Below are 26,189 nucleotides of genomic sequence, written 5' to 3'. Positions count from 1 at the left end.
CATGACCAACGACATGTTTGGCGTTTGTGATAGAGATGCCTTCCAGCTACCAACACGATAGATTTTGATTGAATTACAGTAAATTTATCTGAGTCCAACCACATTTGCGCTGCAGCCGTGTTGATTTGGATAGATTCTTGCATTTCACTAGTTGGAGATGAGCTCCTTATCATATAAAACTCCACATGAACTACTCTGCACTCATCAGTGATCCCATACCGTCCTCTATCAATGCAGAGTTTATCCAGAGTTTGTGTTTGCTCAACGGCTCCAAGCGGAGGAATGTAAGGAACTGACCTTGGTGAGGATTACTTTGCACACATGGGCAGATCCCGCGGCCCGTTTGGACCATTAGCTAGTGACCATCCCAGACACGAATCCTTGCCCTCAGGGCTTTTATTTATAAAATGGCAGGCCTCCTCTCCTGCTTCGTTTCCATCCATGGTTTCACAAAATGACTCATGAGGTTCTATGTGCAAACAGCCCTCTGGGCATCCTCCTGACTCACGCCTCAGAGATGCAGCCCGCCTGCAAATGTGCCCATTCTCCATTTGTGCACCCCCCAAAGGTGAGCTGTGAATACGGCCAAATAATGTTAAATCAGGGTGCACCCACTAAACAAAATAATCTGCATTTATATCTGCGGAGTTAGGTTTCACATGCTGCATCTATTTCTGGTCCCCCTTGGATAAACACCTATTAGTCTACTGCACTGGACGGGGTTAATGGGAGCTTGTTTTGTGGCCAAGCACGACACCTCAAGTCTTGGCCTCACCGATCGATAGGAAAAATGGCCGTGAATGTGCACAGTAGCATACTGTACAAAAGTGCACAAGACGGTGGAAGCTGGCAAGTTTTTATTGAGTGTTAATGGACATTTGGACCACAGCGGGGAAGCGTTTCCATGTAAGGAATGGTCTGGACATAGACCTTTTACTTGTTTGTTTGTTTATGCATTCTCAAAGTCGGGGGGAGACAGTGCTGATTGAAATGAACAAGCTTCGCCATGGATGATATTACACTCTTGGAGAAAGTGGCTCGTATTCGCTGCAGTCATTTTGAGCACAAACATGTGTCCATTTGAAAGAAAAAACTTTAAGGGAAAAAAGATTTCTAAGATTCATTAAGCTTAATTCCTCCAGAAAAGGTCTGGTTAGGAGTGTGCTGGAAAGTGGCAGTCCAAATTACGTAGAGAAGAAAACGTGTGGACGACTGTGAAAGTTATGTGTTCATTTCTCATTTGGGATCTATTAGGATTGACAAAGTAAAAGAAAAACTCATCCAATTTGGAATGGGGCCAAGAGAGTCTCCTCAAAGAAAGGAAACAGCTAATTGTCAACTATCAAAATAACTGATAGGGGGCGCTAACTTTTGACCATCTCTCTAACAGCGTCCATAGTGGAACGCAGAACTTGGTCTGCTCCTTTACATAAGAGTTGAGTGTTTTCAGACAGCTGGATCAACAAACTTCATTATAACGTTTGAATCATTTGAGGTGCATGTGTGTTTTTGAGACTCTTATTGTGTAGGACTGCGTTTTGAGTTCCACTGTGGATGCTTCTAGGGAAGAAGCTAAAACACAGCTCGTCTTACTGATAAAAATGCTTCATTATTATTTCAGTATGACTTTCTTCTTCACTTTTTCTACTCTATTCAGGAAATTCCACTTTGAAATTCACCCAGACAATTAGACTTTGTCTTTCATTAAACTTTATTCTGGAGATCGCATTTTCATTAGACTCTCGAAATTTTTTGACATGTCTCATTCGACATTTCGTCTTTAATGTGGAAATGATATTTTGACATTTTATCAGACATTAGGACTTTAATCTCAACATTATCTTGGCTTTTCACCTTTTGTCGATGTGGCACTAATGTTCCTTTTGGTTCCCAAACTTTTTTCCTTGAAGACTCCCTTGCTTGTGTCCAAGACAAGCCAGGGCCTCCCAACCCCAACTCCACGCACATACACCATGGATTGTTATTGTTTACAAACTTTGTGCAGAGTTAAGGCATTTGTATGGAGTTTTGAGTGCATTATTAGGATATTATACATGTAATTTTTTCAAATACAATTTAGCCTCAGCACAGACAAAATTGTGAGGACCCCCTTGCGAGTCCTGGACCCCAATTTGGGAACCACTGCTTTATCCAATACAAACCTGGTTCCCCTGTGAGATCATCTGATCTCATTTTAGAAACAACTAAAAGTTGGCTTCACTTAGACTGCATTTCCAACCCAGCCTGAAACAAACAAAAACTAAGAATAATTGTTGAAATTATATATTCAGTCAGTGGGTTAGATGGCAACGTTTCCATGACAACCACTTAAAACAATTAGCTTGCGGCTGCAGCACTGAAACAATTTTAAATGCATCCTAAAAAAAATGTTAACACATTTCTTTTTTCATCAATCAAATGAAATAAAAACGTGCTGGAGTTCTGCCTCATATCTCAATGTCCAACTTCACCTCTTCTCCCCAATTAACTCCCATGTGCGACTCTATCCTAAATCTGGGATTTTGTAGGACCCAGCAGACCTCTCAGCCCCCGGCTTCACCTGTTCGCGTGCACATTTCTTCCCTTTTTTTCCCACTTGGGATTGCCTTCGATCGCCCCATGATAATGACCGACACCCTGAAGCCTAGAACGATGCTGTGGTTCTGCAGCCTGCTGCTCCTCTCCCCGGCTCTGACCGGTGCCTCCCTGGCCGAGATGGTGTTCCGTTGCCCGGGCTGCACCGCCGAGCGCCAGGCGCTGTGCCCGAAGCTTGCAGAGACGTGCGCGGAAATGGTGCGCGAGCCGGGCTGCGGGTGTTGCCCCGTCTGCGCCCGGCAGGAGGGGGAGACGTGCGGCGTGTACACCCCGAGGTGCTCCACCGGTCTGCGGTGCTACCCGACGCCCGACTCGGAGCTGCCGCTGGAGCAGCTGGTGCAGGGCCAGGGCCAGTGCCGGCGCAAAGTGGAGACCGAGGCGGCCACTTCCAGCCAGGAGCAGCGGGAGCAAAGCAGCGGTCAGTCGGTTCACTGGAAACCTGCCTTTCCTCAATCAATTTTTAATGACACTGTCTAGACTGGAGAACACCGTAGACATACAGTAGGGCTCAATAAGGGACTCTAGAATATTCCCTAAACTAGGCTTTTTTTATTTTTTTGCTGATTTAAAGGGTCACGACTGGTGCAGATGGTGTTCTGTGTTGTACTCGTTCTGACTCATGCAGGGAAGGAAAAGAAAGGGAATAACCAGCAGTTTAGATCAGCTGTGCACCAAACAGCTGGATCTCTACAGTTTCCCAATACCTCCCCAAAGGAAAAAAAGTCTTTGAGTCACTGCAACAGAGCAGAAACATTGTGACGTTTCTGTAGAGAAGGACACAAGCAGGGACCATTAATGCTGTACTGACTGGGGAGAAGGGGTATCAAGCAGCATCAATCTTAGGCAAGAAGAAGCTAAATATTGATGTTGACATTCCCTAGGAAATAATGCTTTTTCACTAATCTGCAGCAGAGTATGTGGCCTAAAATAGGCCTAAAGTTTTCTTGTTCTCCTGACACAAACAGATTGGGAGAATCAATGCGGCATGCCTCATAATGTCATATCTTGACTGCATGCTAGCTATGCTATTAATGAGTCCTCATTAGAAAAATAAAAACAACAAAAATGACTTTGTCGTGATGTAAAGTAATTTTTTGCAAAATAAACTGTTGTCACACAGGTGAAAAAAGCATTTGGAGATAATGTAAGGTTTTTAATCAATGCACAAAACAACAGCAAATATCTACTTTGCAAGTTACAAAACAATGAAACTATATTCAGCATAAGGCAATATGCGCCGTTCTCAGTCTCTCTGACAGATACAATGCAACATTTCAAAATATCTCTCAGATTTAGGAGATTGCCAATACATTTTCACACTTACATGAGCTAATTAAATTAAACTATTTAATTCAATATTTATCGAGACATTTAACTAGTTGCTTAACCATTACTTGTGTAATTAGTGTTTTTTATTCTAGAAATAAGACATTTTAAATGAAGTATTTTAAGGAATAATAAAAAAAACACAACCAATGTCATTGTCCCTGAACAGCTTGTGTTTCGCAGAAACAGAGTTTACATCCTTTAACCCTCTGGGGGCAGGCGTTGCAAATTTGCAACGTTAAAACCTACCTACCTGGTTACTCCACATACGTATTTCATGAGCATTTTTTTAACACAGAAGTACCCCTGAAGGACTTAGTTGTTCGTCCTTTTATCAAAACTTATTTTGAGCCTGAGAGGGTTAAGGGTGATGCAGTAAAGGCTAGTCTGAGCCCACTAAATATTAAAATGCACTGTTATTACTGTTACTGTTCTGAACTACAGTGGCACAGGAGTTAAGTCCTCACCCGTAATCGAAAGGTTGCAGGTTCGAACCCTGTTCAGTCTGTTGCTGTCGTTGTGTCCTTGGGCAATACTCTTAGCTCACCTTGCCAGCTGGTGGTGTTTGGAGGGACCGGTGGCGCCTGTGCAGACTCACCTCTGTCAGTGTGCTCATCACTACCATGGTGTGAATGCGTGTGTGTGAATGGGTGAATGACTGACTGTGTTGTAAAGCTCCTTGGGGGTTCCAGGACTCTAGAAAGCGCTACATCAAATACAAGCCTTTTACCTTTTACCGTTACGGATAAGTATAACTATAACATTTATTTGCCACTAGAGAAGATATTTGTTGATTTTCCAAATAAACAAACGTGGGGTAAGCACTCATCCCTGAGGAACACCCGTGGCTGGCAATGGGAATTAGGCTATTTTTAACAGGCTCTCATATTTTATTGAAACTTGTGATTTTATTTTGTTCTATTTATGTTTTAAATGCTATCCATACATGAAAACATTGGTGAATAATATACTGGCATAAAAAAATCAAAAATTTAAACACGAAATTTAATTGGAAATTATTTTTTATGTTAAAATTTAAGTAAGGTATCATTGGTAGAAAGAAAATCTTCTTTCAAACACCTGAAAGTTTCCCACAACTGTATTTTCCAATAATGGAAACCTAAATATATGTGTATTTAACTGTACCAAGTGGCTTTTTAGTTGCTTCCCTCATAACTACATCATAAATGATCACGAAGGTGAACAAATGAAACAAAAACTTTATGTGCCATCTGTTTTTTTAGGGAGTCACATTGTTAGCTAACAGTGATCATTTCTGTGTACCTGCAGGGATGCCTAGACAGATCCCACAGGACTGAAATAGCTCCGAGATAATCCCCCAACCCATTCTAGGCTGCTCCTCTAAAATCGGGTATTTGTGCCATATTATCCTGAGGCATCAACTTCGGACGCATGCGTGCCAAGAATTTCCTCAAATAACTTTCCACCCTACATTTGGGTCAATGATGGTTTAAGACTATGACAACATGAATAGGCTGCTGACACATGGGCATAGCTTTAATAAAGAAAAGTGTTATTAAAGTTTTTATTCTTGAAAAAATACTTTTAGAATATAAATGTATTTGGGGCATTTTATGTGTCTTAGTTAAAAAAAATGTACAACTTCACTTGTAGGCTGTAGCTGTGCTTCTTGTCTGTGAGGCTCTCTGGGGGAGATTGCAGAAACACTGCTGCTCTTTGAGATCATTTTAAAATCGTTTAACCGTGTTCCTCTCACTAAAAGTGCCCGAAAACTCCCCGTTAGCTTGAGTTAGCATGTAGCTAATCTCCTGCTTATCTCTGACCGAGGCGAAGCATGACCTCCCATTAGCAGCCTGGGTCCAATTGCAAATAATTGTATTTTAACAGCTCCACAGGTGACCAGCATAACTACAGCCTCGCATGGAAGCCAAGCGGCCGCGTGGTTTGCTGTCTCGTAACCCCTTCTTAGCTTCTTGGGTTAGCTAAGTTAGCTAGTAGCTACATTGGTTCATTTGTTCCAACCCTGTTGCAACCAGCCTCCCCCTCAGCTCCACCTTTTTTTCCTATTTTTGGATTGTCTGGGTGTGACAAGACGTGTGACATGGTCAAAATGGCATTGGTGAGAACTTTCCATTTTGTCTAAAAAACATATAACTCGAGCCTAAGAACATTATTTGTCCAGTATATAAGTCAATAGTTGTAACTGCAGAGTACAAGGTAAAGCTGCTGTTTGGTTTAATGACTCAGACTACCAACATTATTACACTCACAGTGTCATCAGAACCTAACAGAGGCATAACTTCTTTAAAAAAACCTTCACAATAAGAGTACTTAGCGAATGAATGTCCCAATACAGCTAGCTAAGATTGATTTGCAGCCTAAATTTGCATAAAAAAAAACTTAAAAACATATTTTAAAAGAACATAAGCTAAAGTAAGACAACATAATCAAATTGACGGTGTGTATTTTTTCTGGCGATAGGGGGCAGAACATACGTAAGTCATTGCAAGCAAGCAGTATTTTTATGTTCAAGTAAGACCTTACCAACGGATGGCAATGAGGGTCAAAAATCCCTGGGAGCGCAATTTACGTGTATTTCGTCAGATCATCATCATCATCATCTTCAACCTTTATTTATAGATCCCCTTAAAGGCATGAGGCATGCCACCAAATTGCTGCTCAGTAACAAATTAAATGAAAAAAAAAATCTGCAAAAACAATTCAAAACCAACACGTAACATTTTAATAAAATCATGTAAAAGATCAACACCGTCTAACCCACAGAGTTGAGAGCCAAACCATAAAAGTGGGCATTCAGCATTGTTTTATAAACTGCTACTGAAGAAGAGCGCTTAACAGATAAGGGAAGCGTGTTCCACAGTTTTAATTCTTTATGGACAACGCCCTATCCCTTCTTGTCTTTAGCCGAGCTCTGGAAGCCACCAGCGGCAACTGGCTCTCGGAATGGAGCATTTGTGCGGTTGCAACGACTCCGCTAAATATGCTGGAGCCAGTACATTTAGAGCCTTGAAAACCATTAAAAGGAGTTTAAAACAAATTCTAAAATCAACAAGAAATCAGTGAAGAGTAGCCAGAACAGGTGTCACATTATCAGACAACCAAGAATCTTGTTGCAGCATTCTGAACGAGCTGCAGACAAGCTACCTTGATTTTATGCCAACTAAGACAGAGTTATAGTAGTCTAGACGTGATGTTATGAAGGCATGAACCACAGTCCCAAGATCCTGTCTAGATTAAAATGGCATCACTTTAGCCAAGATTGAGACTTGGACTAAATTTTTTTTGGCTAAATGTTATGAAGCTGCCAATAGTTTTTTTTTTAACAATGGGCATCATTTAATTCATTTTCAACAATATTTTGATGGATTTTTCCAGAGATTAATGGTAAAAAACTACTCATTGTCAGTTTAATATAAAGTAAAAAACTGCAACTCTTAAAAATGGAGGAAAGAAAAGTATCGATTTATTATAATCTTCAACAACAATCAAGGGTAGAAACTTTACATTTTCTAGTATTTTGGTTAACATCTTCATCCCCCAATACTTCCTCCTCCAAGCAGCTGCCTGATTGTTGGAAACTTCCTATTGTCTTATGTCACATCATTTCCTCTTTATTGAGGCTATTTTCAATGACCAGTGGTGGCTCATCCATAGGGGGCACTAGGGCGCCGCCCCACCAGTCTCACAGGAAGGGGAAGAAGAATCACAAAATATAAAAAATAGACCATGAAAATTAAACCAAACAATTTCTACATCATACAGACTTTTAGTGTTGTGTATAATCTGCATTTAAGTATAGTTTAAAAATGTTATTTAGACTTCAACACTACCAAATCATCTTGTTACGTACCTGTTACTTTTGGGCGCAGCAATCTCTACCCTAGACCTATGCTAATTGGCACATACGCACTGGCACCCCCTCTCCAAAACAAAGAATAGGAGAGCCTTTGAGCGCAGGTTAAAGCGCCCGTGAAGACATCCAGGAGACCATCAGTCTCAGCTCAGGTCAGGACAGAACCGGATATTTTCCATGGTTCACCATCGTTGTAGAGCTGCTGAGTAAACTTTGTGGAGTTTAGCTTTTATGAAGAACCAGAAAATGATGGAATGTGGCATCAGAGGCTTTTGAACACTCTCTTGCATGTAAAAAAGTTGATTTTTTACTAAAACTATTACAACCTTAAACCAGCAAAGGTAAGACTGAGTTGATGCTTGTAACTTCATGAAATTAGTTTTCTAGGTTTTTTAAGATGAATCAGCATATATTGGTGAATATTAAGCACGTTTGTAGAAAGATTTTGCTGTTACCAGTCTGTCGGTGTCGCAAAAGAATGGTGATTTGGCGTTCCCTGATGGTGATGTGTGGATAACGCATCTGAATTTAGCTCAGTCGTCCCAAATGCAAATTTCAGACTTAATTATTAGAATTATGAGTGATGAGGCTTTTAAAAATACATTCTTAATGTGAACACTTTTCTAATCTGTGTTTCTCTTGAAAACCTTTTGTTTTTGACTAGAAATACGATGAAACAATAATATTTCCATTTTTGACATGTTTTATGTAAACACGTTAGAGACTAATGTTTAGTGAGTATATTTATATTATTTTTGTTCTGCCTGCTTGAATTTTGCTTTTGGTTTAAAAAACCAGGAATGTGACTCGCAATTACACATTTTTAAAAGATTTTTATTATAATTTTTTTCTAATAAACCATCATTTTTTTAATTTATCTGCCCATAAACCATCATTTTCTAAGAAAGCAAATTAATAAGAAACATGTTAATAGTATATATTTATTTAAAACCATCATTATTCTTATGCACCTTCTCATAACTTCTCATAAGTGGCTTTTCCGCACACCACTTGTTAAATTTTGTCCCACCCAAAAATTAATTCACCAGCCGCCACCGTCAATGACCACTAGATGGAAGTAAAAGACTACAAAATGGAACAAAACAGCAACATTGTTTAAAGGTTTTCATAACACTGTCAAACAAAATTTACATTAGCAACTTCGCTTGTCATTTAGAATCTTCTGGCGCTAAGCTACAGCTGGGAGCGACCTTCAAACTCACGAATAGGAAAAGTGAAAGTCACTTGTTTGTTTAGAAACAGGGACCGCATTACCCAAATCTGACCACAGGATGTCATTCTTACTTCATATACCTTTGAAACTGAAATAAGATCTTTTGGAGTTTAGCTGAAGTGTTAGAAAGTGCTACTGGTTGAGCAGTGCACCAGGCTAATAGCCTGGCCTGCCTGACTCGTCCTCTGTTTAATTCTGCACAGAGAAAGAATCTGGATACTCACAGGCAGAGAGGCACATGAGGGGCGGGACTAGCCAGCTCAAAAATAACCAATCAGAAAAAAGGCAGAAATGCCAACTGTACCGTGCAATGCTGTCATTTTTTTTTAGCGGTTGTCAAAAATTACGTCTGGCGACTGCATAAACCTCATTTAATTTATTTATTTTTAGAAGAAAGGCTTTTAGTGCTTCTACTTGTTGTGGTTTTAAAGACATGATCAAGTCATTTAGAACAGAGGAAAGAGTTGCAGTGAACTCCACCGCTGTCTTCGTTGTTTATGAGAAATTGAGCATTGCTGTGTGTGACGTCCACAACACTACTTTTTTTAGCTGTAGTCAAAAATGGCATATGGCGGCAGCGCAAACATCTTTCTTTAGAAGAAAGGCTTTGAGTGCTTGTGGTTTTAAAGACGTGTTCAAGTCATTGAGAACAAAGGAAAGAGCTGCAGCGAACTCCGCTTTAGTCGCCATGTTTTTGAGAAACTCAGCATTGTGGTGTGTGACATACGCTGCTCATTGATTGGCTCAGTTAGAATTCTCAGGGGGTGGGGCAATTTTAATAGGAGAGCTCTCAGCCCCATGCTTAGCATGGAGCTGGCTGGTCAGGCTACCAGGCTAAAGACAGAAGGTGACAGATAGTTTGCTGCTGTGGCCCCCAGACTCTGGAACTCAGTGGACTCAGTGGTCTCCTTTAAAAAGCAGCTGAAAACTCACCTGTTCAAGCTGGGTTTTGCGTAGCCTTCATCATCACCCTTTATTTATTCTGCTCTGTTCCGCCTTTCCCAAGATCCACAGATTTCCCTCTTTCTTATTTATTTTCATTCTCCCTTTCCTTATAATTAATGCTAATGGTGTCATGGAATTTTACAAATATTAGACTAAAGTAACAATGTTACTTACTTCATCGCTCAACACGGTGCCTTGTTCGAGCCGCACTCTGGCCCTACATCACTGTAACTTTTTTTTTCTAGTGAAGAGTTTGTGCGCGCTCTCGTGCCAGGCTGCTGTTACTCACAGCGCCGAGTGCGTTGCTAAAGAGTTTCGTTTCTTCATCCTGCCCCATGCTCCTTTAAATTGACTTTTTTATTTTTTTGTCAGTTTAAACACAATTTTTAATCATTAGAAAAATTTATTTTTATATTTTAAATTTTTTGTTTTGTGAAGCGCCTCATAATTTTTATCTTGAGAGGCACTATATAAAAGATCATTTTCTTTTGTAACATTTAGTAAGTGATTAATTTTAATAAATTGTTAATAAAATATTCAATAAAATGTTTTCCATAAAACATGGATTGTCAATATAATTGAACTTTTAATATTTGATTGATGATATAAATAGGTACTTTGCGTATGCCAAGGAACCAACACTATAATAATTTGACACAGAAGCAAAAATATAGTTTATAAAAATGTATTTAATACTATATTCCTAATATTAATGATGATGTAGAACAAATGATTATGAATGATGATTTAAATATTAACTGAGACAATGAATAAACTCTGATGAAACCTGATTTTAGATGTTAAAGGCCTAATTAAATGACTCAGAAAGATGTGATGTCTGGGTTTGTAAAATAAATCAGGTTGAATTTTATTTTGATTTATTTAGTTATCAAATTAATCTTAACCCTAACCACCCAATGCCATTGTGAAGAGCTTACGTTACCAGTGTAGTGGATGTTTTCGGAGATCTGGTCAGCAAGCAAAGCTGTCTCGGCAAAGCGAGCGAGTGGGCCTCTGATGTATCTGAAGGTCATAGGCCCCCTCAGGGGGCAAAAATCACCGGCCCACTTCACAGCAGAACTTCAGATTCCTGATATTTGGACTTCTTGTCTCAGATTGGATAACAGAAACGCGACTCTACCACTGACTTGCAACACTGATGTTTTACCGGAGGACCTTCTGCCACGTGTTGAAGTCGCTAATGCTAACGGTTAGCCTTGATTATTCTAGGTATTAGATGCCTTTTTTCTGGACGTTAAAACAACAATACTCCACCGTCGTGAGTGAAGATGATTGAGTCCATGAATGTTAAGTGACCGAATGGCATAGATCTGTCAGGGTTTTCATACCCCAGAGTTTCACCTTCCATTTTCTATCAAAAGCTAATGCAGGAGATAGGTGTAGGAGACATAATAATTCCGTTGAAGCATGGTTGAAAAACAATGTCTGACATTCATTGGTCACATTTCATTTCAAAAGGCTTCAAATTTTGCATTTCGTAGAATTTTTATTTACACTATTATTACATTCGTCAGAGTCAAGTGTTTTCTGTGACCATTGTGGGTTTTTCTTTATATAGATATACAGTATATTTCCATCTCCCAGTCCCTTGGCAGGCTAATTCTAGCCACACATCAATTCAAAACAATTATTAAGCATTGTTCCAAATATAGCAGCATAAGATAAAATAGCAGTAAGTTTATACCATGGGTATACACGATAGCCGAGCAAGATAATATTACAGTTTGCAAAACAGTCCTAAGATAGCTTTATAGGGTCAAGTTACACAATAATGATAGATTTAATAATAGCAGCATGAGGTAACATTCCACGTTTCATATAAACGGATCAATACAAACAATTACATTAATAGCAGTTAAGGAGGTCACCTACTGGTTCAGACATTTCATGTTGTGATCCTGGTTATGCAGATTCACTTACAGACTGTTTACTGCATTAATGTTTCATCCTAGAAACAGCTTGTTGGTTTATGTATGCACACACTTAACACACTCAAACCCTTGATGTTTGGAACAGTAGAAGATGGGACTTATTTGTTTGTTTGTGGGAGCAGATTTGGACATATAACAGCCTTAACTTCAGAAACTTACTGAAAGAGTCAAATATGCAAAGTTCACAAAATATGGTTGGAATTGCATTCCACAATGGGAAGGTGCAATGTAAGAGTACTGTCTGTTTATAAAAGGGACAGGTAGTCACTCCCAAGAACGTTTCCTAGCTCTTGCTGTTTTTCCCCTCTCTGTTTTCTAATGAACTCCTGTAAAGTGGTTGGGGCGAGCCTGTGTAAGATTTTGAACACAGAGAGCGAGCTACAATAATTGAGATCATAATTGTACATAAACCTTTGACATAAACCTTTTTCATAAACTATCCTTTTAAATGTTTTATCCTTTCTAAAGGTCATTACTACAGATTTTACAGGAAACTTTACCTCCTTCTATAATAAATGTGTTATATAAATCACATTTAAAATGTACTTCCTCACCACCTTCGTATCCTTCTCGTCTACAGCTAAAAATGATAGTTTCTGCCTTTGACTTTCTTCAAATTTGATGTGTTTGAGCTTGCCCCAGTTCCTGTCCTAATTTGTGTCCTGTAAAATTGCCTCAGAGTTCACCCTGCGGTGCCTGTAATGAGCTGAGCCTGGTCTTGGGTGCAGCGGTGTGTGTGTGTGTGTGTGTGTGTGTGTGTGTGTGTGTGTGTGTGTGTGTACGTGCCAGAGCCTGTGCAAAGCCTGCTTTTAAATGGGTTTTTCATGGCCAAAAAGTCTGAAAGGTACAAATGGATCTGAACTCTGCTGAGTTTGTGACTCAAGAAAACATTCCCATAAGGCCTTGTAATGGTCTATAAACAGCAACGCATACAAGTATTGCCTTCTGTTGTCTTCTTTTGGGGCTCTTGCCCAACTTAACATTTTTTTTGTTCAAATTTCCACCTCCTTGATAAAATTCACGTTTATGGATTTAACAACTGGTTCTACAGCTCTGATATTCAGTAGTTGTGTAACATTTAATTAGAAATAAAGTAAAAATGGTAATTTTTAAGTCATATGAGTATTTCTGATTGGAGAGACGGATGGGTTTCATGTTGAAGTTGAATTATATCAGTAACACTACTGGTAAATGTTCCATTACAGTTAGAATCATTGATGTTTGTATAATGTTAGAGATGGTTGGACATCTTGTTTTTGTACTTTACTGATGATGTCTAAGTTCTTGAAAAGGGATGAAAGTGTGAAGGACCCAAACATGAATCTAAAAAGACAAACTTTAGTCCTAAACAACGGAATATGTCCAAGACTGATCAGAGATAAATAAATGATCAGACCCAGACAGACCAAATAGATTTTCCTGCTGTATTGCTTTTTTTCTGATATGCTTTATTTCAACATTCTACTTAAGCAGCAGTGTTACCCTCTATCCCAAAACCACTTAAACCCTCCCCTGCATGATTCTTCACTGATTGGTACCTAGACATTATCTAAGTGCGACCAATCATAGTTTGAATTCTTGTGCCAGGACTACATCCGTAGATGCACCGTGGACTGGCATTGTCTATTGGGGCTGGCATACTGGCTAGCTGCTCTCTTGGATGGGTCTCCATTCATCCCCAGTGCATCTTTTTCTACTAAGAAAGGTGTTTTCCCATATAAAAAACATATTTTATTAGGCTTCTTCCTAAAATTTGACATATGGTTTGACATGATAGTAAAAAAAACATATATATATATATATATATATATATATATATATATATATATATATGTATATATGTATATGTAGATATATATATATATATGTGTATATATATATATATATATATATATATATATATATATATATATATATATATATATTAGGGATGTAAGAAAATATCGATATGGCAATATATCGTGACATTTTTCCCAGCAATATTATATCGATATTCAAAAGCCGTGTATCGGAAATATCGATATGGCAATATATCGTGATATTTTTTCCTGCGATTAATACATCGATATTCAAAAGCCGTGTATCTAATTCATGAAAGAATTTACATGCAAACATTTGTGTATTTTCTTTTCGTTTTGCGCAATTCAATCGCCACCCGCTAGTTGGCAGCAGTGTGCAGTGGGTTTTGTTTCCACCACTGAAATGTAAATCCCTCCATCATGGTTCAGATACCACATATTAAACATGTTACGTATCAGTTTGGACTGTTCATTGAACATTTTTACAATAAATTCAGTAAAAAAATAGCTTGTAACGTCTGACTGAATGTATCGCAATATATCGTGATATATCGTATCGTCTCCCCTGTATCGTGATATGTATCGTATCGCCAGAATTTCAAAAATACACATCCCTAATATATATATATATATATATATATATATATATATATATATATATATATATATATATATATATATATATATATATGCCTCGTCTCGTCTTCCTCCGCTTATCCAGGTCCGGGTCGCGGGGGCAGCATCCCAACTAGGGAGCTCCAGGCCGTCCTCTCCCCGGCCTTGTCCACCAGCTCCTCCGGCAGGACCCCAAGGCGTTCCCGGACCAGATTGGAGATGTAACTTCTCCAACGTGTCCTGGGTCGACCCGGGGGCCTTCTGCCGGCAGGACATGCCCGAAACACCTCCCCAGGGAGGCGTCCAGGAGGCATCCTGACCAGATGCCCAAACCACCTCAACTGGCTCCTTTCGATCCGGAGGAGCAGCGGTTCTACTCCGAGTCCCTCCCGAATGTCCGAGCTCCTCACCCTATCTCTAAGGCTGAGCCCGGCCACCCTACGGAGGAAACTCATTTCGGCCGCTTGTATCCGCAATCTCGTTCTTTCGGTCATTACCCAAAGCTCATGACCATAGGTGAGGATTGGGACGTAGATCGACCGGTAAATCGAGAGCCTGGCTTTCTGGCTCAGCTCCCTCTTCCCCACGACAGATCGGCTCAGCGTCCGCATCACTGCAGACGCCGAACCAATCCGCCTGTCGATCTCCCGATCCCTCCTACCCTCACTCGTGAACAAGACCCCGAGATACTTAAACTCCTCCACTTGAGGTAGGACCTCTCCCCCGACCCGGAGGTGACAAGCCACCCTTTTCCGGTCGAGAACCATGGTCTCAGATTTGGAGGTGCTGATCCTCATCCCAGCCGCTTCACATTCGGCCGCGAACCTACCCAGCAAGAGCTGAAGGTCAGAGCTGGATGAAGCTAGGAGGACCACATCATCCGCAAAAAGCAGAGACGAGATTCTCCTGCCACCAAACTCGACACACTCCACACCACGGCTGCGTCTAGAAATTCTGTCCATAAATATGATGAACAGAACCGGTGACAAAGGGCAGCCCTGGCGGAGTCCAACCCTCACTGGGAACAGGTCCGACTTACTACCGGCTATGCGGACCAAACTCACGCTCCTCTGGTAAAGGGACTGAATGGCCCTTAACAGAAAGCCACCCACCCCATACTCCTGGAGCGTCCCCCACAGGGTGCCCCTGGGGACACGGTCATAAGCCTTCTCCAAATCCACAAAGCACATGTGGATTGGTTGGGCAAACTCCCATGCCCCCTCCATCACCCTTGCAAGGGTATAGAGCTGGTCCACAGTTCCACGGCCAGGACGAAAACCACATTGCTCCTCCTCTATCTGAGATTCAACTATCGATCGGACCCTCCTCTCCAGTACCTTGGAGTAGACCTTTCCAGGGAGGCTGAGGAGTGTGATCCCCCTATAGTTGGAACACACCCTCAGGTCACCCTTCTTAAAGATGGGGACCACCACCCCGGTCTGCCACTCCCTAGGAACTGCCCCCGATGACCACGCAATGTTGTAGAGACGTGTCAACCATGACAGCCCTACAACATCCATAGCCTTGAGATACCCAGGACGAACCTCATCCGCCCCCGGGGCTCCGCCGCTGTGTAGTTGTTTGACTACCTCAGCAACTTCTGCCCCCGAGATCGGACAGTCCATCCCCAGGCCTCCCAGCTCTGGTTCCTCCTCGGAATGCGCATTGGTGGGATTGAGGAGCTCCTCAAAGTATTCCTTCCACCGTCCGACTATAGCCTCAGTTGACGTCAGCAGCTCCCCATCCCCACTGTAAACAGTGTGAGCGAGTTGCTGCCTTCCTCTCCTGAGGCGCCGGACAGTTTGCCAGAACCTCTTTGGAGCCGATCGATAGTCTTTCTCCATGGCCTCACCAAACTCCTCCCACGCCCGAGATTTTGCCTCGGCAACTGCCACTGCTGCACCCCGCTTGGCTATCCGGTACCTGTCTGCTGCCTCCGGAGACCCACAGACCAGCCACGCCCTGTAGGCCTCCTTCTTCAGCCTGACGGCTCCCCGAACCTCTGGTGTCCACCAGCGGGTACGGGGGTTGCCACCACGACTGGCACCGGCCACCTTACGACCACAGCTAGCAACAGCCGCCTCGACAATCGCAGAGTGGAACAAGGCCCACTCGGACTCAATGTCCCCCACTGCTCTCGGGACGTGGTCAAAGCTCTGCCGGAGGTGGGAGTTGAAGACCGTCTTGACAGGTTCTTCTGCCAGGCGTTCCCAGCAGACCCTCACTATGCGTTTGGGTCTGCCAGGTCTACGCGGCATGTTCCCTTGCCATCTGATCCAACTCACCACCAGGTGGTGATCAGTAGACAGCTCCGCCCCTCTCTTCACTCGGGTGTCCAAAACATACGGTCGCAGGTCAGATGATACGACTACAAAATCTATCATCGACCTGTGACCTAGGCTGCCCTGGTACCAAGTGTACCGGTGGGCATCCTTATGTTCGAACATGGTGTTCGTTATGGCCAAACTGCGGCTTGCACAGAAGTCCAATAACAAAACACCGCTCGAGTTCTGATCAGGTGGGCCGTTCCTCCCAATCACACCCCTCCAGGTCAAGCTGTCATTGCCCACGTGAGCATTGAAGTCCCCCAGCAGGACAATGGAGTCCCCTGATGGAGCACTATCTAGCACTCGTCCCAGGGACTCCAAAAAGGGTGGGTACTCTGAACTGATATTTGGCCCATATGCACAAACAACAGTCAGGACCCGTTCCCCGACCCGAAGGCGCAAGGAAGCTATCCTCTTGTCCCCCGGGGTAAACCCCAACACACAGGCAGAGAGTCTCGGGGCTAACAAAAAGCCAACCCCAGCCCTCCGCCTCTCACCCGGAGCAACTCCAGCAAAGTAGAGTGTCCAACCCCTCTCCAGGTCTCGGGTTCCAGAGCCAATGCAATGTGTCGAGGTGAGTCCGACTATATCTAGCCGGTACCGCTCAACCTCTGCCACAAGCTCCGGCTCCTTCCCCGCCAGCGAGGTGACGTTCCATGTCCCAAAAACTAGTTTCCTTGTCCGGGGATTGGACCGCCAAGGCTCCCGCCTTGGTCTGCCACCCGATTCACATTGCACCGGACCCTTCATGTTCCTCCTGCGGGTGGTGGGTCCACAGTTGGACGAGCCCATGTATCCGGTTCGGGCTGGGCCCGGCCGGGCCCCATGGGCGAAAGCCCGGCCACCAGGCGCTCGCTCACGGGCCCCAACCCCAGGCCTGGCTCCAGGGTGGGACCCCGGTAACCCTCCGGGCCGGGTACTCCGACTCTTCGTTTTCACCGCCATGAAAGATCCTTCGCACCGTTCTTTGTCTCACCCTTCACCTAAGACCAATTTGCCATGGTAGACCCTACCAGGCACTAAGTGCCCCAGGCAACATAGCTCCTAGGATCATTAGGGCACTCAAACTCCTCCACCACCATATATATACCGTAAATCCTCTAATAGGGTTGTCACGGTATGAAAATTTAACCTCACGGTTATTGTGACCAAAATTATCACGGTTTTCGGTATTATCGCGGTATTTTTTAAACGGTGTTGCATATGTTCAGAAAGCATTGATAGTCCTGTTCTACACAAACTGAAATAGTTCTGAAAAGGTTTAACAGTGTTTATTAAACCTAAAATAACACAAAGCCTTAGCAAAAGTGCAACTTTTCACAAGTAAAGGAACAAATAGCTTATTTTTCTGGAACTTGTTACAGTAGTCAGTGCAGGTTTAAATTATACAAATCCAAACATTCAAAACATAAACAATATGTAAACAAATCAAAGAAACACCACTTGTCTTCTCATATACTTGTTTTCTTCATTATCAAAATGAAAATCTAAAACTCCAGTCCACACTTGACTTGAGCACTGTACAAGTCAACCTTAAAAAATATGTATTTAAAATAAATATCCACTTTAAACAAATTACTAAAATAACTACTACACTATGTAATCAAATCCAAATGTTCAAGTATAAATGGCATTGAATAAGTAAACAAATCCATGACAAGGAACTAATTGTATATTTCTCTTCATCATCAACAAATAAGATGCTTCATCCAGCAACAGGGTGTCCGTGACACGGTTTAAATGCTGGCAGAGGACGCTGCGGCTGCAGTATATAGTGACTCGTTGCATTCTCCCTCAGCCAAAAGTCCTCACGTCATGCATTTCAGCTAAAATGCTAATGTTATCTTACCTTGCACTGGCTGTGGAGACGTGGGTGATGGTCACGCAGATGTGCCATGAGATTTGAAGTGTTGCTGCCTTCTGCAGACACTTGTTTCCTGCACGTTCTGCAAACGGGATAGCCGTCTTCTATTAACTGTCCCTCAGCATTTTTCAGAAATCTCAAATATGCCCATACTTCCGATTTAGTCTTCTTTGAGGGCTGATGGATGTCCTGGGCGCTGCCGTCGCCTCCTTCGGCCATTATTTCAGCTTCAAAGTTTTGGTGCCGTTGCAAATTAAAAAGTGCGTGTGCGCGCAGCGGGAACTTCAGCTGAAGCGACGGTGGCTGGTAAGGGTCATCGCGCCGAAACCGCGGCCACGGTAAACCCACCGAGATAATATAGTTTTTTAAAAACTGGACGGTTATTTTTATTGTCAACTTTTTTACCGGGGTTTACCGCTATACCGGTTACCGTGACAACCCTATCCTCTAATACAGACCCAGGCCTGTATTTGACTGAAGCTCATCAAGCTCCAGGCCTTTATTGGAAGGAGGGCCAGAATTAGAGGCAGGCCTCTATTTCTATTTGAGCAAAATGAACTAATGGTTCGCTGGAGTTTTTGACAATTAAAATTGCGCCCACATTTTCAAAGTTAAACACATTTCTTTTAACAATGGTAGTTTCTGCTTCAGCCCTCTCCCCCTCCCCCTGCGCAGCGGCCGCAAACTCACTGATGCGCCTGCAGCCTCTCGGAGTTCCTGCTGCTCTAAACATTAAAATAATTATTTCATTTTCTGTTCCTCACTTCTGATAACCTTCAATGGTGTCTGTTTGTTGCAACCACCAGGTACAAAAACTAACTTGTTTTTATTTGACTATTTTTCTGTCCTGCCTGTTTATTATCTTCCTGCATCTCCTCTCAATCCTAAAGAAAAACTGCTACCTGGGTTCATATATATTCACCTTATGAGTTACCTTTGAACTGCAGTTCTAAAAGATCTACCGACCGCAAAAACAGCGGAGTGCTCGCTGCTTGGTGGCCGCGTGATCGGTGCGTCACCGGATGACAAGGTGATGCGCCCTGCTCCACAGCCAAACGCAAATAAAAGACAGAAAACATCAAAGGAAATGAACCGACATGAACGATCACGTGTTAAATGTGGCGACACCTGATTGTTACTGTGGCCGTGCTCAGGAGGCAGATCTGCCGACCGCAAAAACAGCTGAGTGCTCCGTGCTTGGCGGGCGCATCAGTGATCGGTGCATCACTGGAGGACAAGCTGATGTGCCCCGCTCCACAGCATGCAGCGAAACACATCAGGTGCAAATAAAAGACAGAAATCTTTAAAGGAAATGAACCGACATGAACGATCGCGTGTCAGTACCGACGCTTTGGCACAGCCTCCTCTTCCTCTCCGCACGGTTAAAGTTACCCTCGCGGTCTATCACTGGCAAATCAAAAGTGAGACGATGACACAACTGCCCCCCGTACTTGCTTGTTACCACATTCCACCCAGCCACAATAAGAGACCGGCCTTTATTCACCTCCGCCGACTCCGGCACCGGCCAAAATTGGAGACCCGGCCTTTAATTGAATACTGGCCTGTATTAGAGGATTTACGATATATATATATATATATATATATATATATATATATATATATATATATATATATATACATATATATATATATATAGATATATGATTACATAAAATAAAATAAATAAATTAAAATATAAAATTCAAGTTGGGCTGTGAGAGTGAGGAGACCCACCCAATATGGTGGCAATGCCGTTATGCTCTCCAGCGCACAATAGGGCACCTACGTAGTCATGTCTCTGGCCAGGGTTGTATGTTCTGGATACATTGCCTCTGCTTACCATCCAGAACCCAGATACACTGCTCCCATGAAAATAAACCAAACACATCCTTGCTAAAAACCATTGTTGACCAATTGTGCTGGATTGTGGGTAATGAGCAGCCCAATACTCCCGGACTTCGCCAAGACTCTCAGATTTTCTACATCATCGCAGTGTCATCATCAAAGGGAATCTGCAAATCTGTGCACAAAATTTGCTGAACTGAAAGTGAACAGACTTCCATGATATTTTTTTTTCCTGTAATCCGTGCTGGAGGCTGTAACATTCCTTCAATCAACGGACAAGAATAGCATCATTGACTCAAACCACAAAACCAACAGGAATATGGTGCAGTGGGAATGTCACTTTCCTTTCCCAACACTTTCAACAAGCAGTCTGCCGTTTTCTCAGTTGACCAGAATCTGGACAATCAGACGTGTCACCTCCGTCCTATGCACCACTTGGGAATTTGACATGGATTAAACATAGAAAGGGGAAGCTTCTCGTGTCATTGTGTAAGGATTAAGTCAAGCAGCAGACTGGACAGTAGGCCTGCTGCTCTGTTGACTCTGCTGATCCTCAGCCCTCTGCTGTGGAGCAGCTTGTTCTACAGAGGCCTAGTGCCCCCTAAAAGCGGGATCCTGACCCTACGTGCTTGTATGCACGCCATAGTACGATTGCTGTAATGTACATTCATTTGAGTGCATTTTAGACCAAATGTGTCAGATTGCCACAGAAAAAAATTACTTTTTTTATCTGTGAATGTTATGTAAGACAGCAAAGGCTTCCCAGTTTGAGTGCTGGAAGTTTATCAACTCAACTTGTGCATGTGTGCACATGTGCAAGGACTCACCTGATTTCAGTTGACTTTTGCACCCCCACCCTACATTTTTTTTTCCTGTGCAAAGAAACTGTCTTGAAAGTATCCTTGAGAGATCACAGTGTGCTAACCCTAACTCAAGTCAAAATCTGATGAGCGAAAAGTGCCAGCATCATTACTTCTTTTGGAATTTCCTTTTCTCTCGAAGATTTTTCTGCCATCATTTAACTCAGATTACGTCCTCAGGTCTGAATATTTTTAAACAACACATTCTCACTCCCAGCGCGTCAAAAACAAACGCTTGGTCAGCCACCGTCCGCGTCAGACCCCTGACACCAAAAGTGCCCTTTTTCATCACTTATGTGCGAAAAGGGTTTTTTCCCTTTTCTGACTGCAGATCCCAATGCAGCGTAAAACGGACGTGATGGGATGTCCGCAGCCTTGGCACCAAACAAGCTCTTTGTACCTCACCCTAACCTTATCCTCTTGTTATTTAACCTTCCACTCACCCCTGTCCTAACCTTAACCATCTTGCTAGCTAACACGTTAGTGATGTGTTGGTCGCTGTAATAGCCGGTGTCGGTACAGGATCTGCTCGGGCGCAAGATCGGCTCGGGGTCCTTCGACTGCTGATGACGTCAAAGTACGGCAAACCCACTCGGGCAAAATACACTACACATCTATACTGTTGGAAAGAATTTAGCAGTTTTGTTATTAAAATAATGTTTCTTACGACGTAAGTTTGTGTTTATAATGGTATTTGTAAAATAAAACATATTGTTGAACTCCTCTTTGAGCACATCCCTTAAAGGATCATAGGTATTAGCAACACCTGTGAAATTGTATTTGCAGGAAAGAAGTGTGTCCCATTTATTGAAGTATTATGTGTTTAGAGTTTTTGACGTCTTGTCCATGCGTAGTTCAGTTACACTCATAGCTGCTAGTCAAAACTCTGGAGTTAAAAGTTTTCTGGCTTTACTAAAATACCTGTCTGTACTTATTTGATTGATGGTAGTTTTTTTTTTAACCGTGTCCTGTCTGGCTGTGAAGCAAACAGAATTGATGCCTGAATGCTGGTAACAAGCCTTACAGATTTACTGTCAGGTGGAGCATCAAAGCGTCTGCTTTTAATGCCACGCCTGATACTTAAAACTTTAATGTTATTGTTTTTGAATGCTTTGTAATTCCGACCAGACACAGAGTCAGAGGTGATTGATGGTAGTTTTACTTTCTATTAGACTCCAAATGTAATCATTTGGCATGTTTCTAATTCATAATTTGTAAGAATGTAATCGGTGACATTAGCATTAGCATTCCTATGGGTTTTTCCATATGTATTAGCATTGCACTAACCAGTCGCTGCCAAATTGCAGCCTTTGTGATTAGAAAATCTCCTTTTGTCACATCGCAATTTAATTGCACATGCAGTTAATCGTTCAGCCCTAATATACATGCAGCTCTAAGCTAAAAGTGTATTTTCAAAGAGGTAATGATGGATTTCTTTGTAAAAGTTGTCCATCTTTCTAACAGAAAAATTTGTCTGGACCAACGTAACGTGATAACAACGAAACGTGATTACGTAACTTCTGTAAGGTTCATGTTCAGCCAATCAACTACTTTGACGTCATCGGCAGTCGAAGTACCCTGAGCCGATCTTGCACCTGAGCAGATCCTGTACCGACACGGCTCTATGAAGTGAATGGCGGGAGCCGCCTCGTCATTGGTCGAGTTTGGACCTAGGCAACACAAGGGGGAGGTTTCAACTGCCAAGGTGGAGGTTAAAAGTAGAGGGTATTTGTAACCTCCCCCTCGCCAGATGGTATGTTCTAAGGTTCCCCTTGGGCGGCAAATACGAAAATTCACAGTCGGAATGCATGGGAAACAAACGCTTGATTACAGTGAGAGTAACGTTTTAGGTAGCAAGAGGGTTAAGGTTAGGAAGAGGGTGAGGGGAAGGTTATAAATAGTAAAATGTTAAGGTTTAGGTGCGGTTAAATGAGCTGGTTTGGTGCCGCATCAGCGGTTATCCCATCTTGTCAGTTTTATTTTGCATTGGGATCTGCCGTCAGAAAAGGGAAAAACCCCTTTTCGCACATAAGTGACGAAAAAGGGCACTTTTGGCGTCAGGGGTCTGATGCGGAGGGTGGCTTTCCCAGCGTTTGTTTTTGACGCGCTGGGAGTGAGAATGTGTTTTAAACTATCCCATTCCTTCTTTACTGACCTGGCCTGTGCCTTCTGTCATTTGGTTGCCCGGTGAAACTCTTTGGGGGGGGGGGGGGGGGGGGGCTAGATGTAGAATCTCTGACAACGTTTTAGCAAAATAAATCGTGATTGGTGTTCTTGCACATTTATTTGCTCTTTCAATTCAATTCAGTTCAGTTCAATTCGATTCAAAGATACTTTATTAATCCCAGAGGGAAATTAGAGTTTCAGTACACACAATTCTGAGATCAGACATACATAGGCAAAGACACGTGACAAGAATTGATGACTGTGGTCATTCGCAACCTGAGTCGCACTACCTTAATAGAGATCAGAGGGTTTACATAAGGATTGAGTCAGGTGGAGGGAAAAAAAGGCACTTCAGAGTTACCCTCCTCAGGGAGGGCAGCTTTGCTATGCAAAAAGCATCTCAGACAGAAATGCAACAGACTTCAGACATTACACAACATAAGTGCCCACTAGGTGGGGCGGTAGGGTTGGGGACTGTCCACACATCAGTGCATGCAGCCATGATAAGCTGCACTCGTCACCTTCGTTTTGACCGGGGGAGGAGGTCGTTGGGTTTTAGAGAGCACAGTGACTCCTGGAACGATTCAACGGCCTTCGGTCGCAGTCCCGCCCAGGCTGACATAGGGGGACACAGTTGCCATGGCGACAGCAGCATTCCACATTTTTTCTGAGGGGGGAGTATTCACTTCAGCCTCACAGGCTCAAGGGCACCAGACTCAGATAAGAAATTGTTTTGGGGGCCAGACAGAGATAATTTCCTCTCTGTCTTAAATTTCCGTTGGTCCTCAACCCCTCTAAATCCAATAATGGCATAATTAATCTATCCCAATCTGTGCTGATTAGTCAACTCGCTCCTTGATGGAATCCACCTTCTGTGCCAGAGTCTGAATCTCAGCCAAAGTTCCAAGCTTACGACTCATTTCAACAATTTAATGAGTCTGTGCCTTCACAGTGCGGTGTAATCCATCTCTGGGCTCCGGGATTGAGCCAATAGTCCCCGACAGCTCATTAATTTTCCGGTAAGCCAGAACCGGCTGTCAGGAGACCTGACACCAACACCACGAATATCCAGACGTCTTCAGAATCCTCTGCAGACAGTTGAGATAAGCAGATCACATTCCACTGTTTCCAGGAGTCCATGATATGCCCAACTGGCTCTGTCCCAGAGGGACACTCGGGAGCCCCTTCTCCCATTCTCATCATTGAAAAAATTTTGTCAGTTGCGGTGAGAGACCAACTGACCAGGTCCATTTTTAATAATTTCCAGTTTCCAGAAAATATACAGAAGTGCCGTACACCCAAAGACAGACAAAGAGCCTTGGGGATAAGATAGGGAGGAGAGGAGGAAAAAAGTGTCTGTACTCTCCAAGAGCCAGAAGGAGACAGGGTATCCGCGGGTCCTTAAAAAGTCTTAAATTTGCTTTTTCAAATTTAAGGCCTTAAAAATCCTTAAAAATGACAAATAATCATTAAATAGAGTTTCCAAAAGTCTTAAATTACCAAAAACCCAATAAACAAGATTGTTTTATTTCTATAAACATTTTGTGAATTTCTAGTTAGTATTCAGCATTTTTTGTGTATGATGTTGGCGTAAGCAGAACCATACACATTCAGTTGGTTGTGAAAGGGGGCTATTTTTAGATGAGCACATTAGTTGGTTAAGCTAGTGGGAGCTTGCGCCATGGGAAAGTGTAAGATTAATGGTAACTGGATGGCTAATCCCACGTTTGCGACGTGGTTAGCACTTGTTCCAGGCAATAGCTGGAAATTATAGCTTAAATTTAATTTTAAAAATTGCTTAAATTTGGTCAAAGTGGCCTTAAAAAAGGTCTTAAAAAGTCTTAAATTTGGCTCCCTTAAACCTGCACATACCCTGAAATATTTGTCCTTGCAGCTAAACTGAGCTGAGTTCTGCGAAAAATTATTTTCATGTACATTTTTTTTGTAAAACTAAAAATCAGCTGGCTTGGAGAAAGCCTCCTCCTCCTCTCCCTCTCTGTAATTTCCAAAGTATGCTCTGTTGTCAGGAACAACATGCTGGATCAGACATGATGGCCCCTTGCTTTGTTTGCACCATCTGTCTGAGGACTGATTTTCTTTTTTTTTTCATCTCCTGTTGTAAGTTCATGTTTAACAAGACTCAACAAAGAAGGGAGATGGTTCAAGTCATTTAACAAGGATATAGGCCAAGTGGAACCCTCAAGGACTGAAAGATTATTTGGTAAAATGCAGTTTCAAAAGCACTTTGGGCTCTTCTGAAAATTGTGATTTATTTTTTACAATCTAATTTAAAATTGACCACGCTTAAAAGATTCTGTGTTATATTTTAGGGTTTTTCATAAATTCAACTAAACAAAGAGGATATGTTGTCCATTTGTGATGAAAAACCTAAAGATTCAACCTAATATTCTTGTCATTACAGTGACAATATGTCGTTTTTACTATTAATTAGTTTTTACTATTAATTAATATCTGGAAATAACGTGGAAATGTTGAAAATGAATTGAATGATGCTCAGTTGTTGAAAAATATTGGCGGTTTCGTAACATACAGTGCTCGGCATAAATGAGTACACCCCATTACAATTGTCAGAAAAACCTTTAGTTTCTTTCCAGAATAAACATTTTCTATGAGATACCGTACAACAGAACACTCCCAGAGATGTGGGCCGTTGATTACAGGATTTGTTCATTTTCACACACAAAAGACGTGATTTTCCTAACAAATCCATTTACCGGTAAGCTCATGTCGCAAAATGAGTACATCCCAATTGTAGTCTTAGAAGAAAAGCCACACTTAAGACTC

The 26,189-nt window shown here is 42.2% G+C and overlaps 1 protein-coding gene across 1 annotated transcript in view; it reads left to right on the top strand.

Moving 5' to 3' along the window:
- Positions 1 to 2,442: 2,442 nt before the first annotated feature.
- The window catches only part of igfbp2a (insulin-like growth factor binding protein 2a), a 31,976-nt gene continuing 8,229 nt past the window's right edge, over positions 2,443 to 26,189 (top strand). Inside the window, exon 1 of the mRNA XM_015946687.3 lies at positions 2,443 to 3,013. Coding sequence (XP_015802173.2) covers positions 2,458 to 3,013 — 556 coding nt within the window. The 5' untranslated portion in view covers positions 2,443 to 2,457. The remainder of the gene's footprint in view (positions 3,014 to 26,189) is intronic.

Source organism: Nothobranchius furzeri, chromosome 2, assembly GCF_043380555.1.
Source record: "Nothobranchius furzeri strain GRZ-AD chromosome 2, NfurGRZ-RIMD1, whole genome shotgun sequence".
NCBI classification, from domain to species: Eukaryota; Metazoa; Chordata; class Actinopteri; order Cyprinodontiformes; family Nothobranchiidae; genus Nothobranchius; species Nothobranchius furzeri.
The sequence above is the reverse complement of the archived record's forward strand: the minus strand, read 5'-3'. Positions and strand labels throughout refer to the sequence as shown.